Source organism: Pseudorasbora parva, chromosome 18, assembly GCF_024679245.1.
Source record: "Pseudorasbora parva isolate DD20220531a chromosome 18, ASM2467924v1, whole genome shotgun sequence".
NCBI classification, from domain to species: domain Eukaryota; kingdom Metazoa; phylum Chordata; class Actinopteri; order Cypriniformes; family Gobionidae; genus Pseudorasbora; species Pseudorasbora parva.
Window position 1 is genome coordinate 27,214,102 of NC_090189.1, and position 14,459 is coordinate 27,228,560.

Sequence of the window (14,459 nt, forward strand, 5' to 3'; positions counted from 1 at the left end):
TTTAACATTAGGGAAATCTCAACGCAATGCAGTCCAATTTATGCACCCAGAGAGAAAAACAAAGATCAGTCTTCATCAAGCTGATTTTATATGCTTTGCTTGCACCTATAAATCACAATTTTGGAAGGTATTACTTGTAAGTAGCCACGGTGCTTCACGGCCACTGAGCTCTTAATGTTCTCAGTGCCAGGAGGAGTCCAAACCTCTCCATCAATAACAAACAGTGGGTGGCCAGACACTTGTATTATGAGGGCCAGTATCAGAGTAATTAATCACACTGCCATTTGCTGAGAAGGAGCTTCTACCTAGAATATGTGGAGTTCCTTTGAATTCACGGATCTGTATGTGGCGTGCTCCTCTAGGAATCTCCAGGATCTTCAGAAAACCTAGGAATACAATTCACAAAAGACAAAATGAGATTTGACAATGCAAGAATTTCCTGATTATGATCAAAACATTGAGTGACCTGCTCATGGAGTCTGCAGAGAGGGCAGAAGCTTACCTGGTTTCCTTGTGCTGCGGGTGAAGTTTCCTTTGACAATCTTGCAGGTGGAGTTGTCTCCTCCACACACGCCACACTTATCATCCTCTAGCTCCGAGGCTATAACATTGTCACAGCCCACTTTCTGTGCAGAGAGCAGTGTTTAAGATAACCAAGAATAGAGAGATGTATGTCCAAGTTAGGTGATGACCTTAGATAAGCAGATTCACATAAATGTTATTTTATTATATTTTACAAAAAGTCTTTTTTATTTTATTTTTTTCTTGTTTTTTTCTCCAGTAAAAACCTCCTCAAAATTTGAACACCTTGCTATTTTGCAAGTTCTCCTACTTAGAAATCATGGAGGGGTCTGAAATTGTCATCTAAGGTGCATGTCCACTGTGAGAGACATAATAAACCCAAAAAATCCAGAAATCACAATGTATGATTTTTTATCAATGTATTTGTATTATACAGCTGCAAATAAGTATTTAAACACCTGAGAAAATACAATACATGGCTCCAGTCATCCTCTCCTTAATACAGTGTAGTCGCCCTGTCCCATGTGCAGAAAAACACCACCAAAGCATTATGCTACCACCCACATGCTTCACAATAGGGATGGTGTTCTTGGGATGGTACTCATAATTCTTCTTCCTCCAAACATGTTTAGTGGAATTATGACCAAAAAGTTCTATTTTGGTCTCATCTGACCACATGACTTTCTCCCATGACTCTTCTGGATCATCCAAATGGTCATTGGCAAACTTAAGACGAGCCTGGACATGTGCTGGTTTGAGCAGGGGAACCTTCTGTGCCATGCATGATTTCAAACCATGACATCTTAGTGTATTACCAACAGTAACCTTGGAAACGGTGGTCCCATCTCTTTTCAGGTCATTGACCAGCTCCTCCTGTGTAGTTTTGGACTGATTTCTCACCTTTCTTAGGATCATTGAGACCCCATGAGGTGAGATCTTGCATGAAGCCCCAGTCCGAGGGAGATTGACAGTCATGTTTAGCTTCTTCCATTTTCTAATGATTGCTAAAACAGTGGACCTTTATTCGCCAAGCTGATTGGAGGTGTACAATTTTTTCTCTAGTGTCTTTGGACAGCTCATTGGTCTTGGCGATGCTAGTAGTTGGATTCTTACTGATTTTATGGGGTGGACAGGTGTCTTAATGTAGCTAACGACCTCAAACAGGTGCATCTAATTTAGGATAATACATGGAGTGGAGGTGGACATTTTAAAGGTAGACTAACAGGTCTTTGGGGGTCAGAATTCTAGCTGATCAGAATTCTCATCTGCTTTCAGACCCCTCCATGATTTCCCAGTGGGAGAACTTGGAAAATAGCAGGGTGTTCAAATACTTATTTTCCGCACTGTATATATATGCACATATACACACACACACGCACGCACGCACGCACGCACACATAACTTCTCGTCTGAAGTATGTTTAAAATGTTTCCATATTTTTACTTAAAAAACAAGACAAAATACTCATTAAAGCCCTATTCGGACTGTAATTGTAAGGTAATTTCAACATTTACAGGGGCTAGTCTGTGATTTTATTGCCGTCAAAATCCAGAATATCAGTGTTTTTTTCTCACCCCTTGCGTAGAAATCCCTGGCTAAAATTACCTTCTATTTTTTGGCAAACACCAAGGTAATGTGGTAATTTAACTGTCATCCTAATCCACATCATTGAATTATGGAAGCTTGTTCCACCGCAGAATAAAAAAATAAAAAAAGGTAATTGAAACCCAATTTTGTCTTTTTGAAACCCACTTTTTTATAAGTTGCAATTGCAAGTTATAGTCAGAATTGCGTGAAATAAAGTCAGAATTGCAAGTATATATCTCACAAATTTGACTATATCTAGCAATTGCATGTCATAAAGTCAGTCTTTTTCCCCTCAGAATTGAACTTTAACTCTCAATTCTGACTATAATTTGCAATTGCGAGCTTATATCTCATAATTCTACTGACTTAATATGTCGCAATTCTGAGAAAAAAAATTCGCAATTACCTTTTAAAATGTTTTATTCTGTGGCAGAAGCAAGCTTCCCTACTGAGTTTACAAGAAGAGATTGATTAAAAATGCACTGTTTAAATCCTTTTTGTCCACTGCCGAGCACCATACGATAACTGTTCGAATCCATTTTAAAGATCTAGCCTACAATTTTATTTCATATCACCACTTAAAGAAGAAAGAGAATAAATGCATGTAAACATTTGAAATGGGCCATTATTATTACAGCAGTTACGTTAAAAATATAACCAAGCAGCCAACCTCACAATTCTGAGATAAAAAAAAACAGACAAAACCATTTTAGCTATAGTGCATCTACCTTCAATTTTTACACAGGAGATTAAGAAATAAAATAATAAATAGGATTTTATTTTCCTTTTATTAAAGTAAATATGAATTGTTCGTATTAATCTAAGCATATGACAATTTATTTACAGCAGACAATCATATGACTGACCACGTGAGCGGTGTGCTTCAAGATCGTAGAATCACAGAACTCGCTCCTCCAACAGAAATAAATTATAAAATAGTTTTATCACTGGGGTGCAATACGAATTTTTACATTCACATGAGAAACAATTAACGTCTTAATAGGGCTAATGTATAGCCTAGAAATGTAGACGCACCCTAGCGGCAGCAAATTTAATTTGCCCGCAAGTGTCGTCTAGGCACTCTCAATACACGTCTGAGCTGTATTCCTCAGAATCTGGACGGCCCAATCACATCGTGTATAGAGTCGGCGGGCGGGGCCATAATGACGACGGCCGAGTTGCGTTTGCGTGCTTCTAGTAAACATAGAAACTGGCAAACGGCGGCGGTCTTTCGAATCAGCTCTGACCGCGACTCTGGAAGACTTGGAGTTAAGCTTTTCTCTGAGAAAAGAACAAAGAGCGGCACTGAAGTCATTCTTAAAAAAGGGAAGATGTGTTCGGAGTTTAGCCGACCGGATACGGCGAATGTTTAATCAGTCAGCCGGCTCTGCTTCACCTTGATGTTGATCTGGTTGGTGTAGCGCTATCCTATCGCGTGCAGAGGGAGTTTGAAAGACAACCGTTTATCCCGCCCCTCGGATTGAGCCCTGTCTATGGTGAGTTTCCAGACCAAACATCTTGATGTGGGTCTGGCTTGTCAGGCTAGCTAATGTAGGCTATTTCTGGGAAATATTTCTCCAAAATATTTCAATTTAAAGGCTTTTGTGTGGTGCAGCAACCATATAGCAATAAATGTCCTTTTAAAGGCTAAGACAATATTATGTATGTATGGTATATCAGTTATAAACGCAGTCCTAATTCAAACCAGTGTGCCAATAAACATCAATAAAGTTAAAGGTAGGTAACACTCTTCAGCACACAACTGCATGGAAATGATCACAGATCCTCTCTTTCCCTTACTGAGTACCAGTGCCAGTACAGATTCAAACCCATCCTTTTCCAGACATTCATATCCCTCTCAGATTATAAAGCAATAGATCTTGGAATGCACTTTATCTTTTAATTCCAGGAGCAAAACATTGAAATCTTAGGATGTACTTTATCAATCTGCCCTACCCACAGGACATTGGATTCATGTATTCCACCAATAACAGAACAAGCTAAAAACGGTCGTTCAACACAGTGTTCTGCTCAACACTTTAACCGGCAATAAGGAGTGGAAAGGCCTCAGAAAGCTGATTAGACCTGATTTTATTCATTCAATGGCATTTTGGAGCATGAACTTCAGTGATGGATGGTTTGTGTGGGTGCGTTTGTATAACCTTTACCTCACACTCCCCACGCACACACACGCTGTAAGGGTCTTTGTAGGAACAATGTGTGCCGTCATGCACCATTCTCTTCATGGACACCACGTCTCCGGTCTCTTTTGACTGGCAGTATAGTTGACATCTCTCGTCAGCTGTCCAAAAAAACAGACCACAGACAAAACTCATACGATTAGTTTTTTGTAGCTATTTGTGTATTTTTGTATGATTGCACAAACACTGAAAGTAATAATAATAAGGTATGAGCGACTTCAAAAATGGGTACAAAACCTTTTTAAGTATATATAATTAATGTAATTAATAGGCAGTTGTTTTATTGTATTTTAATGAGATTAAATATGTTCACTGCATCGCTGTTAATGAACACTTAATTGGACATTTTAAATACTTCTATGATATTTGTGGTGTGTTTTGAAGGATTCCGTCACATTCCTCCAGCTGATGTTTTTGCTAAATCTAAATGACATAGGTTGAGTAAGAATGCCAGTGATATCAAAGATGTGGCGTAGTGATAATGATTTTTGAGCAATGTATCAAGAAAGTGTCTGCTACATGAATAATCATTAACAATGATAAAAAAAGATTCTGCAACCACTGCAGAATTGTTCATACTGTGTACAGAAAGCAAGACTGTTTACTCCTCTCAGCAGTGGATATTAGCTAGATACCTGCGTTCCTTCCTTCTACTGTAGCAGTAATTCGTCCCCAGTGGATAACTGGAGATGCCATTGCTGCTTAATCACATTTCCATGTGTCTTTCTTCCAACCACTGATGTCCAACGCTTGGCTGATGCCCTTCCCCGTGACTGGGCCAAACCTTTGGCGAATGTATCCAAATAGCTAAGAGCAACTCTCCAGTTGAGTAACAACCCTATCCCTCTTTTTTAAATTCTTAATGTTGACGTGTCCAAATAAGGACATAAATAATGATACCATAATGCTAAATTAGAGGAAAAAAAGAATAGATAAAGACACTTTTTTCCCACTAGAAAGGAGTTTTGGTTTCATCCTTTCCATTCATTTAATTTCCATTCTCTTTGTTGCTGTTCTGCATTGAGGTTTTAATGGCACAGCATAAAAGAAGAAATCTTGGTAAGACTTTACAATAAGTTACTAATTTGTTAACATTGGTTAATACACAGACTAACAACCAATAATAATTTTTTACAGCATTTAACCTTGGTTAATGTTAGTTAATATTCATGTTTCATGTATTAACTAATGTTAACATACAACTTTTGATCTTAAAAAATATATTAGTAAATGTTGAGATTTATATTAACAAAGATAAAGATTAACAAATGCTGTAAACGTTCTGTTCATTGTTAGTTCATGCTAACAAGTGTATTAACCACACCAGCGTTTTTGTTTTGTTTTAGTTGCCAGTCACCGCCCCCATTTTTACAACATTTTCATTCATATTTTGTTGCATGAATATCTGAACATGCAATATATCAAAATAAATAACAGGGCCTAGACACTAGAATGTGGGTACGTTTCATAAATAAAGCAACATTTTGAGAAATCGATGAGAAAAGAGTTTTTTGCAGCTTTCCTTGGTCAAGGACCGCCCAAGAGGACATTTGACTGACATGTAATGCAACCAACAAAAGTTAGTTTGTTCTGCACTAACAAAACGGTGTGCAACTATAAAGGATTCATTCAAGAATGTTGTGCAAGTTTCCTGCATTAATGGAGCTGTGAACTTCGCATACTTTTGAAAACCCAGAGTTTATTTGATCCTGGTAAGCGCTCATTGTCACAGTTGTAAACACGACCGTTTTTTTTTCAGAAGGGAGTTTGGCATCACACCATTTGTTTCCGGCAGAACACAACAATGCAATAGATTTTCAGTCTACAGTCCGCGGGCGTGAGGTCTGAGGCTGAGACTACATATTCTATTGCTTGTTTCTGCTTCTTTTTCGTCTGTGTTTTGGTCAGGAGGTTTAGTAGTCAGGAGATTTAGCACCCCCCCTATGTATACATTTCCGGAAAAAACCCTGAAATTTCTGTCAATTGCAGGGAAAGAGTTAACTAATGTTAACCAATGAAACTGTATTGTAAATTGTTACCGATATCTCAAAATGCAAGAAGTGTGAAGTTACTAAAATGTAAAAAAAAAAGTGGTTTTATATGCCACATAATAACTACCTTGAACACGGATTACAGGGGTGAGTAAAATTATGCTTCGATGTTATGCTACGGAAGCATTTACAGAAAAAGCTGCTTTGTGAATAATATTTAAAAAACGCATTCCTTTGAATGAAAGACGAATATAGTCCAAGACACATGGTAGCCATCAGGAAGCATTCAACTGAAAAGAATAACATGTAAGTGTGCCAATGTCTTTCTCACCTTCAACAAAATGGAAAATGATTAAATAGCTTTGACTCACGTTCAGGGTGCTCGTAGGGCAGCCAATGGTGTTTGGTGCCTTCATGCTCAAAGTGGGGGTTCCACATCTTGCACTGCTCTTCTCTAAAGTCAGCCAGGGTCTTTGCACACTCCTCCATGTTACAGAGCTGGAATTCATAGTTGTTTCCATAACAAGTGCGCCCCCCATTGGCCGGACTACAACACACAGGACAGGTTTGCTCAAGTCAGCAGAGGAGAAAGGTGAGGGGGCGATCAATCTGAAGACACTCACATTGGGTTGTTACACTCTCGTGTGCGGAACCGTACTCCACCACCACAGGTCCGAGAACAGGAACCGAACTTGGTCCACTGACCCCAGTGGCCATCCTGCCTAAGAATGTCTGGTGTCAGCTTGATACAGTGACCCTTAAAACAGTGCTAGAGAAATATAGAGAGAAAAGAAAGTAAAAGATAAAAGTGCTATCTGTTATTATGGTTCTGTGTAATGTAGAGTAGAAGGTTTACAAATCCAACCTTTCCTGTCGCACACTTGGTCCCGTCGATAGGCGGGCCCTTCTTGGTCTTGCAGAAGAAAGGGTTCTCGGGGTGGCTGCACCACAGCTGCTTGCAAGGATCGTAGGTGCTGTACTAAAAGAAACAGTCATGCTCGCATTCATACACGCAGTCTGTGACAGCTAAAGATCATGAAATGATTATAGAATCACTGTAGTGAGATGGACTTTGTAACGACGTCTTTAGTGCCTTTATGGGTCTTTAGAGAGGAAATGACATTGGTGTCAATAAAGGCCTGTCTGAGCATTTGATCGGATTTCAACAAAAATATCTTCATTTGTGTTCCTAAGATGAACGGAGGACTTACGGGTGTCGAACGACATGAGGGTGAGTAATTAATGACTGAATTTTCATTTTTGGGTGAACTAACCCTTTAATAAAGGCCTTTTGAAGCGAAGTGGCACGTTCGTGTACGAAAAATATCCATATTTAAAACTATAGACTAAAATAACATGACGGCGGATTGCCGAACGCATCGATTTACGCATGCGTATTGACGAACGCAGATGTGCAGAGGATAGAGCAAAACAAAACGTAGCGTCGCCATCGGGGGTTACTCTTTCCAACTCTTTCCAACCGCTGAATGTCGGAATCTAGTTATTTAAGTCCATAACGTTTTAAATATGGATATTTGTCTTACACAAACGCCCCACTTCGCTTCATAAGGCTTTTATAAACACCCAGAGACATGTGGAGCACTTTTTAATGAAATCGAAGAGATTTCTATCAATCCATTGATAGCCTAAGCAACTACCACTTTCAAGCTCCAGAAATGTATTAAGCGACATGAGTGCTTTTATTTGCATAACAGAATGTTCATGCAACAATGTCTGCTCTAGTGTCAACAAAATGTGTCATAATAATCTTTGAAACCTGTGTTGAATAGTAATAATTTATAAACAAAGTTTTTTTTTGGCACAAACAACAGCATTCATAAAAATTAACATATAATACTTTTAAGATGTCTTTACTACCTTTCCCTTAAGAAAGGAAAATATATTTATCAATATATTACTTGAAATATATTATAATATATTGTAAATACATGGAATAATATATTGATGGTATTATACAATATATTATATATTCCTGTAATATATTGCAAAATATACAAATGATTGCCGCTTTCATATATTGCTATATATTTTGGAGAAAATAAATATGAAATCCCCATATATGTGAATATATTGCCTTAAGTATTACATGATATATGATTTTTGTTTCGTAAGGGTTATGGGTTATTGTTGTTAATTTTTTGCTGAACTAACCATTTAAATATTCTTTATTAATTTTATCTCATGACTTTCCACAGTTTAAAACATTAAAAAAATATATATTTGTAAGGGTTAGTTCCCGCAAAAATAAAATCGATGTCATTATGACTCCCCCTAATGTCATTCCACACCCGTAGGACTTCTGTTCATCTTCAAAACACAGTTTAAGATTTTTTTTGACACGTGATCCAAACAGCTGAAATCACGTGACATTGGCGATCCGAATCAGTGATTGATTCACTGATTTATGGCCGTTTGAATCTTTATTTGAGGTTTGAAAACAAACGCGGAAGAGAAGACTGATGCTGAAATTTTTTTTAGTAGTTTTTGTTATTTTTTGGACCAAAATGTACTTTCCATGCTTCAAGAGATTCTAATCAACCAACTGATGTCGCAGATGGACTACTTTGATGATGTTTTTATTAGCTTTCTGGACATGGACAGTATAGTGTGGATAGACTGCATATGCTCTGGGACTAAATTTAATACTTAAGTCCCTATTTATTACTGGGACTAAAGATAATAAAATATCTTAAACTGTGTTTTGAAGATGAACGGCGGTCTTACGGGTGTGGAACGACATTAGGATGAGTCATTAATGGCATCAGTTTCATTTTTGGGTGAACTTACCCTTTAAGGTTTAAATGATAACTTTTTGGACCCCACTATATACTGCAATGCCAGATTCACTAACTATAAATCTAGTTTATGTGGTTGGATGTGGAGTGAGATGGAATGTCAGGTTGATTGGTGTGATAAAGTCTCTCTTTCACTCACCGCAGTGCACATCATGTAGCCCATGCCAAAGTCAAAGCGGCATTGTTCGTTCATAGAGTAATGCAGACCAGGCAGTTGGGGCAGAGTTGGCCACTCGTGATCAAAAGGGTCATCCCGAAGACAGTCATATGTACTGCATAAGTAACAGAACTATTTTAGGATTTACAATCAATGTACCAGATTAAAAATAGAATATCTTCATATAGTATAAATCAGGAAGCTACCAAAACATAGTAATTTACTTGAGGTATCGCCTGAGCTCCTGTTGACTGCATCGCGACCAGTGAAAGCGGTGGAATGCTGCTTGAACCAGAGGGGCCATGATACTGCCCATGGGAACTTCATCCCCGCACTCATTCGCCTGGCCGTCATGCTCCATCCCCAGTCTGAATATAACAAACAAATATCACTCACTCAATCTATACACTCATCTTTTATACTTGTGTAATACATTGTTGTATATGATATATATTATTATATAATATAATTTTGTCATTAGTTCTATTGACACTCCTTCAATCAGCACACCTGTTTGCGTTTGAGCTCGTTATCTTTGTATATTTAAGTTCCTCTTTATTTTCAGTTCTGTGTCCGGTATTGTCGTGTCTTAGGGTGCCTGCATACCTGTGGATCTGGTTTTATTGTCCAAATACTTTTGTTTTGGAACATTTTGCACCTTTAGCATCTTTATCAGACCTAAAATATTAGCCTACAGATAACAGTTTTTCCAGAATGAGTACAATACCCATATTTTGGTACTTGTTGATACCAATACAATACCAATACCAATACAATTTTTTTTTATGCAATTTTTTTCAAGCATGGGGTGGAGAAACCAAAAGAATTTATATCATATTAGTTGGCTTAATAAGTTTATTGCCGTCCAATAATTAATCACAATTAATTGCATTCACAAATACAAATAAAAGTTTGTGTTTACATAATATGTGTGTGTAATCTGTATTATTATGTATATACACACTATATTGCCAAAAGTATTGGAACACCCCTACAAATCCTTGAATTTAGGTGTTCCAATCCCTTCCATGACCACCGGTGTATTAAATCAAGCACCCAGGCACGCAGAAGCTTCTACAAACATTTGTGAGAGAATGGGTCGCTCTCAGGAGCTCAGTGAATTCAATGTATGGTGTGGGGTTGTTTTTCAGGGCTTGGGGTTGGACTTGGAGCCTTTGTTCCAGTGAAACGAACTGTTAATGCTTCAGCATACCAAGACATTTTGGACAATTTCATGCTTCCAACTTTTTGGGAACAGTTTGGGGATAGCCCTTTCCGGTTCCAAAATGACTGCACACCAGCACACAAAGCAAGGTCCATAAAGACATGGATGAGCGAGTTTGGTGTGGAGGAACTTGACTCGTACAGAATCCTGACCTCAACCCAATAGAACACCCTGGCCGAACCTTACATGTCTGATCTGATCTGTTCTGATCCCGAATCGCAATAAACCAACAAATAAAGGATTCTCCAGCCTTTGACAGTGTGATACAGTAGACTATGTATGTCCTGTTGCATTGTGTTTTAATCTCAATATGTCTGCAAATCCAGTGTCGACATGTGTCTTGTTTACAAACGATTATCTTGCTATCTTCGGAGTGTTTATTGCTTGATATGCGATGGCTACAGAAGCAGCCATACACATAGAGGCGGTGTTTCTCCCTTCTAATACGTCATTGATTTGAGAGCTGCATTTTTCTAGGCCTGGCATCTATAAAAGCTTTTCTTTTAGTGACAAGGAAGTTTTCATCTCCGAAACTTACAGGATATTCTTATATTACATATAAAAGGCTCAAGGGAAAGTTGATTTCTCAATTCATCACCCCTTTAAGAATTTGCTATATTTATATTTAAAATATTTATATATAATATAAATAATATAATAACAAATACAGTATATACATGCAAATATTTCCTTAAATGCATGTGTGTGTATTCAAATATACAAAATAATTACACACACATATATTATGTACACATGTCAGGAAGGGCATCCAACGTAAATTTTTTGCCAAATTCATTATGCGAATCACGAATATGACTTTCATACCGGAACGGTTGGGTTCCAGGGTTAACAACAACCGCCATCAGTGCCGTTGACCTACAGGGCACTGGTGGAAATGGGGCTACTGTTAGTCAAAGAAGGAGAGGAGGAAAGTGTGTTAGAGGAGGAAGGTGTGTCCATAGGCAGAGAGAGAAGAGGAAAGGCAGGAGTTTAGGACTGAAAGTAGGGATTTTAAATGTTGGTACAATGACAGGTAAAGGCAGAGAACTGGTAGATATGATGCAGAGGAGGAAAGTTGACATTCTGTGTGTCCAGGAGACCAGGTGGAAAGGGAGCAAGGCTAGAAGCATTGGAGAAGGGTTTAAACTGTTTTATAATGGTGTGGACAGGAAGAAAAAAGTTTCTGGAGTGATCCTGAAGGAGGAGTTTCTGAAGAATGTTCTGGAGGTAAAGAGAGTGTCGGATAGGTTGATGAGTCTGAAGCTGGATATTGAAGGTGTGATGTTGAATGTTGTTAGTGCCTATGCTCCACAAGTAGGCTGTAAGCAAGATGAGAAAGATTCTGGAGCGAGTTGGAGGAAGTGATGCAGACTGTTCCCAGAGGTGAGAGGGTAGTGATAGGGGCAGATTTGAATGGACATATTGGGGAAGGGAATAGTGGGGACGAGGAAGTGATGGGCAGGTTTGGTCTTCAGGAAAGGAACCCAGAAGGACAGAGGTTGGTAGACTTTGCTAAAAGTATAGAGATGGCTATGGTGGACACATACTTTCAGAAGAGGCAGGAACACAGGGTGACATATAAGAGTGGTGGCAGGAGCATACAAGTGGACAATATCTTATATAGACGCTGTAATCTGATGGAAATTAGCGATTGTAAAGTAGTGGTAGGTGAGAGTGTAGCTAGACAGCATAGGATGGTGGTGTGTGAGATGACTCTGGTGGTGAGGAAGAAGAAGAGAGTAAAGGCAGAGCAGAAGACAAAGTGGTGGAAGTTGGAAAAGGAAGAGTGCTGTGTGGTTTTCAGGGAGGAGTTAGGACAAGCTTTAGGTGGTCAAGAAGGGCTTCCAGATGACTGGACTACTACTGCCAAAGGGATTAGGGAGACAGGTAGAAAGGTGCTAGGTGTGTCATCTGAAAGGAGGAAAGAAGACAAGGAGACTTGGTGGCAGAATGAGGAAGTCCAGGAGAGTATCCAGAGGAAGAGGTTAGCTAGGAAGAAGTGGGACAGTGAGAGGACGGAGGAAAGTAGACAGGAATATAGGGTGATGCAGCGTGAGGTTAAGATAGAGGTGGCAAAGGCCAAACAGAAAGCGTATGAGGACATGTATGCAATGTTAGATAGTAAGGAAGGTGAGAGGGATGTGTATCGGTTGTCGAGGCAGAGGGATAGAGATGGAAAGGATCTGCAGCAGGTTAGAGTGATTAAAGATAGAGATGGAAATGTTTTGACAGGTGACAGGAGGGTGAGGGAAAGATGGAAGGAATACTTTGAGGAACTGATGAATGAGGAACATGACAGGGAGAGAAGAGTTGTAGAGGCAAATATTGTTGACCAGGAAGTAGAAAGTATTAGCAAGAGTGAAGTTAGGAGAGCTTTGAAGAGGATGAAGAGAGGAAAGGCAGGTGGTCCTAAAGACATACCAGTGGAGGTATGGAAGTGTCTAGGAGAGATGGCAGTAGAGTTTTTAACTAGGTTGTTCAACGAGGTTTTAGAGAGTGAGAGGATGCCTGAGGAATGGAGGAGAAGTGTTTTGGTGCTGATTTTTAAGAACAAGGGAGATGTGCAGAGTTGTGGAAACTACAGAGGTATTAAGCTGTTGAAGTTGTGGGAAAGAGTAGTGGAAGCAAGGCTAAGGGGAGAAGTGGACATTTGTGAGCAGCAGTATGGTTTCATGCCAAGAAAGAGCACTACAGATGCATTATTTGCTTTGAGAATGTTAATGGAGAAGTACATAGAGGGTCAGAAAGAGCTGCATTGTGTCTTTGAATATCTAGAGAAAGCATATGACAGATTGCCAAGAGAGGAGCTGTGGTATTGTATGAGGAGGTCTATAGCGGCGGAGAAGTATGTTAGATTGGTACAGGATATGTATGAGAGCAGTAGGACAGTGGTAAGGTGTGCCGTAGGTGAGACAGAGGACTTCACGGTGAAGGTGGGACTGCATCAAGGATCGGCTCTGAGCCCCTTCTTGTTTGCGGTGGTGATGGACAGGCTGACAGATGAGGTCAGACAGGAATCTCCATGGACTATGATGTTTGCGGATGACATTGTGATCTGTAGTGAGAGCAGGGAGTAGGTGGAGGAAAGTCTAGAGGTGGAGATTTGCTCTGGAGAGAAGAGGAATGAAGGTTAGTCGCAGCAAGACATAATACATGTGTGTGAATAAGAGGAAACCAAGTGGAACAATGAGGTTACAGGGAGAAGAGGTAAAGAAGGTGCAGGATTTTAAGTACTACGGGTCAACAGTCCAGAGCAATGGGGAGTGTGGAAATGAGGTGAAGAAGCGTGTGCAGGCAGGTTGGAATGGGTGGAGAAAAGTGTCAGGTCTGTTGTGTGATAAAAGAGTACCAGCAAGAATGAAATGAAAGGTGTACAGGACAGTAGTGAGACCAGTGATGTTGTATGGTTTGGAGACAGTTGCAAAAGACAGAAGGAAGAGCTAGAGGTAGCAGAGCTGAAGATGTTGAGGTTCTCTTTGGGAGTGATAAAGATGGATAGGATCAGGAACGAGTACATCAGAGGGACAGCACATGTGAGATGTTTTGGAGACAAAGTTAGAGAGGCCAGGTTGAGATGGCTTGGACATCTTCAGAGAAGGGGGAGTGAATATATTGGTAAAAGGATGCTGAGGTTAGAGCTGCCAGGCAGGAGGTCAAGAGGAAGACCAAAGAGGAGGTTTATGGATGTAGTGAAGGAGGACATGAAGGTAGTCGGTCTGAGAGAAGAGAATAAAGAGGATAGGACTAGATGGAGGCAGATGATTCGCACTGGCAACCCCTGAAGGGAACAGCCGAAAGAAAAATATATTATGTACACATATATCAAAACAAACATTTATTTTGGATGCGTTTAATCACGAATAATCATTTGACAGATGCTTCCTTTAGTGTTTTTTTCAGAATATGTTGTACATTTACTGTTCGCTGAATTTATAAATGATGTTTACCTGTAATAATGTA

At 39.4% G+C, this 14,459-nt stretch overlaps 1 protein-coding gene across 2 annotated transcripts in view; it reads right to left on the reverse strand.

Moving 5' to 3' along the window:
* adamts2a (ADAM metallopeptidase with thrombospondin type 1 motif, 2a) overlaps positions 1 to 14,459 on the reverse strand; it is a 92,436-nt gene that overhangs the window by 13,682 nt on the left and 64,295 nt on the right. For both annotated transcript variants that reach the window (XM_067423504.1, XM_067423505.1), the window contains 8 exons: positions 9,499 to 9,642; positions 9,257 to 9,389; positions 7,167 to 7,280; positions 6,925 to 7,070; positions 6,673 to 6,848; positions 4,278 to 4,411; positions 503 to 626; positions 306 to 386 (listed from right to left, as the gene is read on the reverse strand). In XM_067423504.1, coding sequence (XP_067279605.1) covers positions 306 to 386; positions 503 to 626; positions 4,278 to 4,411; positions 6,673 to 6,848; positions 6,925 to 7,070; positions 7,167 to 7,280; positions 9,257 to 9,389; positions 9,499 to 9,642 — 1,052 coding nt within the window. The remainder of the gene's footprint in view (positions 1 to 305; positions 387 to 502; positions 627 to 4,277; positions 4,412 to 6,672; positions 6,849 to 6,924; positions 7,071 to 7,166; positions 7,281 to 9,256; positions 9,390 to 9,498; positions 9,643 to 14,459) is intronic.